The 2,607-nt window shown below is 21.1% G+C and overlaps 1 protein-coding gene across 3 annotated transcripts in view; it reads right to left on the bottom strand.

Moving 5' to 3' along the window:
* The window catches only part of LOC102672494 (protein Malvolio), a 9,807-nt gene that overhangs the window by 1,348 nt on the left and 5,852 nt on the right, over window positions 1-2,607 (bottom strand). For all 3 annotated transcript variants that reach the window (XM_006616662.2, XM_006616664.2, XM_006616663.2), the window contains exons 6-11: window positions 2,162-2,317; window positions 1,879-2,037; window positions 1,728-1,778; window positions 1,227-1,609; window positions 939-1,149; window positions 775-845 (exon numbers count right to left, since the gene is read on the bottom strand). In XM_006616662.2, coding sequence (XP_006616725.1) covers window positions 775-845; window positions 939-1,149; window positions 1,227-1,609; window positions 1,728-1,778; window positions 1,879-2,037; window positions 2,162-2,317 — 1,031 coding nt within the window. The remainder of the gene's footprint in view (window positions 1-774; window positions 846-938; window positions 1,150-1,226; window positions 1,610-1,727; window positions 1,779-1,878; window positions 2,038-2,161; window positions 2,318-2,607) is intronic.

Here is a 2,607-nt window from a genome sequence, read left to right as displayed (position 1 = left end):
AAAAAAAATTTTTTTTTAGAATATAATTTTTATTTTATAAACCAAAATATAATAAAAATTATATAACATTATTTTTAGAAAGTATAAAATGGTAAAAAAAAAAAAAACAATATTTTTATTATATATATGTTAGTATTTATTATAATATATATAATATTAATAAAGCATATATGATGGTCAATAAATATTTCTAATTCCATTTTATATTTACATTTTGTATTCAATTATATCTTAATTTTTGCTTTCCATATATATACACGCACATTTATAGATTTTAAAAATTAATATTAGACATAGAGCAATTAATTACATATAACATTAAACAAACATTTTAAAATATATTATATGAAGCAAATTTTCTAATCTAAACTTATTTTATTAAAAATTATATTATTTAACGAATATATAATAATGTTTATTTATTATGACAATTACAATGCCAAAACAAATTTAAAAAATATATAAGTAAAACTGTTATGAATTACTTAAATAAATTTATTTATTAAATAAACAAATATAAGATAAAACATAGTTATTTAATTATATAGAATTAGCAGTTATTTTAAAATAATTTTTACAAATAATTTATCAATATATATTATTATATATTCTCACACAAAATGTACTTCATTATATTACATTGTTAATTACAATACATATATTATATAAATGAAAAAAACTAATTTTTTTTTCATATTAGTAAATTTTATAAAACACAATTAATTAAATTAACTAACGAAGTTCTATTATACATAAAATATATACAATTCTTACCTTGCATATATTGCAGGATTTGATAATCCAAGTTTTGTACTTACAGGATTTCCAATATATTTTCTTACAAGCTGCAATAGAAATTAACAATAAAATAATTAATGATATTTTATTATTTAATTTATTTGTTATAATTATTATTTATAATTCAATTTAATACATACCCAATGATTACCAAGAGAAGTTGCGCCCATACTCACAGCCATGTGAATAGTCAAATATAAACAAAATAGGAGATACAAAATAGAATATATAGAAATGGCAAGTATCACTGCCCAATGATGCGGTAAATCTTCTTGAACAGTATTTATCACAAAATATATATTTATAGTTATTACAATAACAGATAATATTGTTGCAACAATCTTATTAACTCTGAAATTTATAAAAATATACATTAATATTGTACAAAACTAAAAAACTATAAATATAAAAATAAAAATAAAGCCTACATTCCATTTCGGAATTCACCCATAATCTGAGAGCTACTAGTAAACGCTATTGTTGGCAATGTTGCAAAAGGTAACTGAAGAGTCATAATAGCATTCAAGATATCATTCATGCCAGTTAAATTATCTATATTACTAAAAAATGCAACGAGAAAGGTTGGAACAATAGCGATCATTCGCGTAAAGAGAACTCGTTTCCAACGAGCCCATTGCAAATTTAAAAATCCTTCCATTGCAAATTGTCCTGCATACGTTCCTGTCATTGTGGAAGACTGACCAGCAGCAAAAATACCAACTGCCCAAATATACATTGCTACTGCACCAAACGCACAACCGAGAAATATGCCACCTTTGTTAAGATCTACTGAAATAGTAGTATTCTCCTTCTGTAAAGAACAAAATGAAATATAATAAAAAAAACTATCATTTTTAAATAAATAATAAATAAATAAATAAAAATAATAAAAATAATAAAAATAAAAATTTAAATGATTTGTTACTTACCGTAAATGTATCTATTCCTAAAGTATAATTGTTATCCTTACAAAGATTGTGCTAAAATGTAAAGAAATATATATGAATATAATATATGAATATATTATTTTGAAAATTACAATACAATATTTTTCTTATAATTTTTAATTCTTGTACTTACAACTTCTAAATTAGTTTTATTATAAAGTCCATCCGCAAATACCGCAACAACAAATACATTAATTATAAAAGATACCAGAAGTGCAATGCATGCTTCAATGAAATAATACATATTTGCCTCTTTTACTTTTTTGGATTCTTCACGATTAATGTCCCTTGACTATAAATTATAAAATATTATATTAATATTTATTTAATATTTGATAAATAATTTTAATACATAAGAATGCCTACTTCTTCAATTTCATAAAAAAGATTATTTATACTCTTTGTTCTTTTCTTACTTTAACAAGAGCACTGTGAAGATACAAGTTATGTGGCATTATAACTGCACCAACAATTCCTACAGCTTGTAGTAACATATTCCTGTCATAATCTTTATACCAAGGTATAAACATTCCACTTATTACTTCACTTTCAGGTGGAGCAGAAACTATATACTAAAATTTGAAAATAATAATAATTTTAATTTATATATACATATATTTGTAAAAAATTTGAGAAAAATTTTTAAATAATGATTCTATTAGAAGCTAAAATAAATACAAAAGTTAATATATAAAAATTTTTATTAATTAAGTTATTTATTAAGTCATAATTTAAATTTACATTTGCAATAAGCAATTCACAAAGCGAAATGAAAAGAGAATGAATTAGTAATGTGAAAAAATAGATACCTCACTCTAACTTCATTTTATTTCAATTATCAAACTATTTATATTTAATATAT

The sequence above is a fragment of the Apis dorsata genome, unplaced genomic scaffold (genome assembly GCF_000469605.1).
Source record: "Apis dorsata unplaced genomic scaffold, Apis dorsata 1.3 scaffold_269, whole genome shotgun sequence".
Taxonomy (NCBI): Eukaryota; Metazoa; Arthropoda; class Insecta; order Hymenoptera; family Apidae; genus Apis; species Apis dorsata.
The sequence above is the reverse complement of the archived record's forward strand: the minus strand, read 5'-3'. Positions and strand labels throughout refer to the sequence as shown.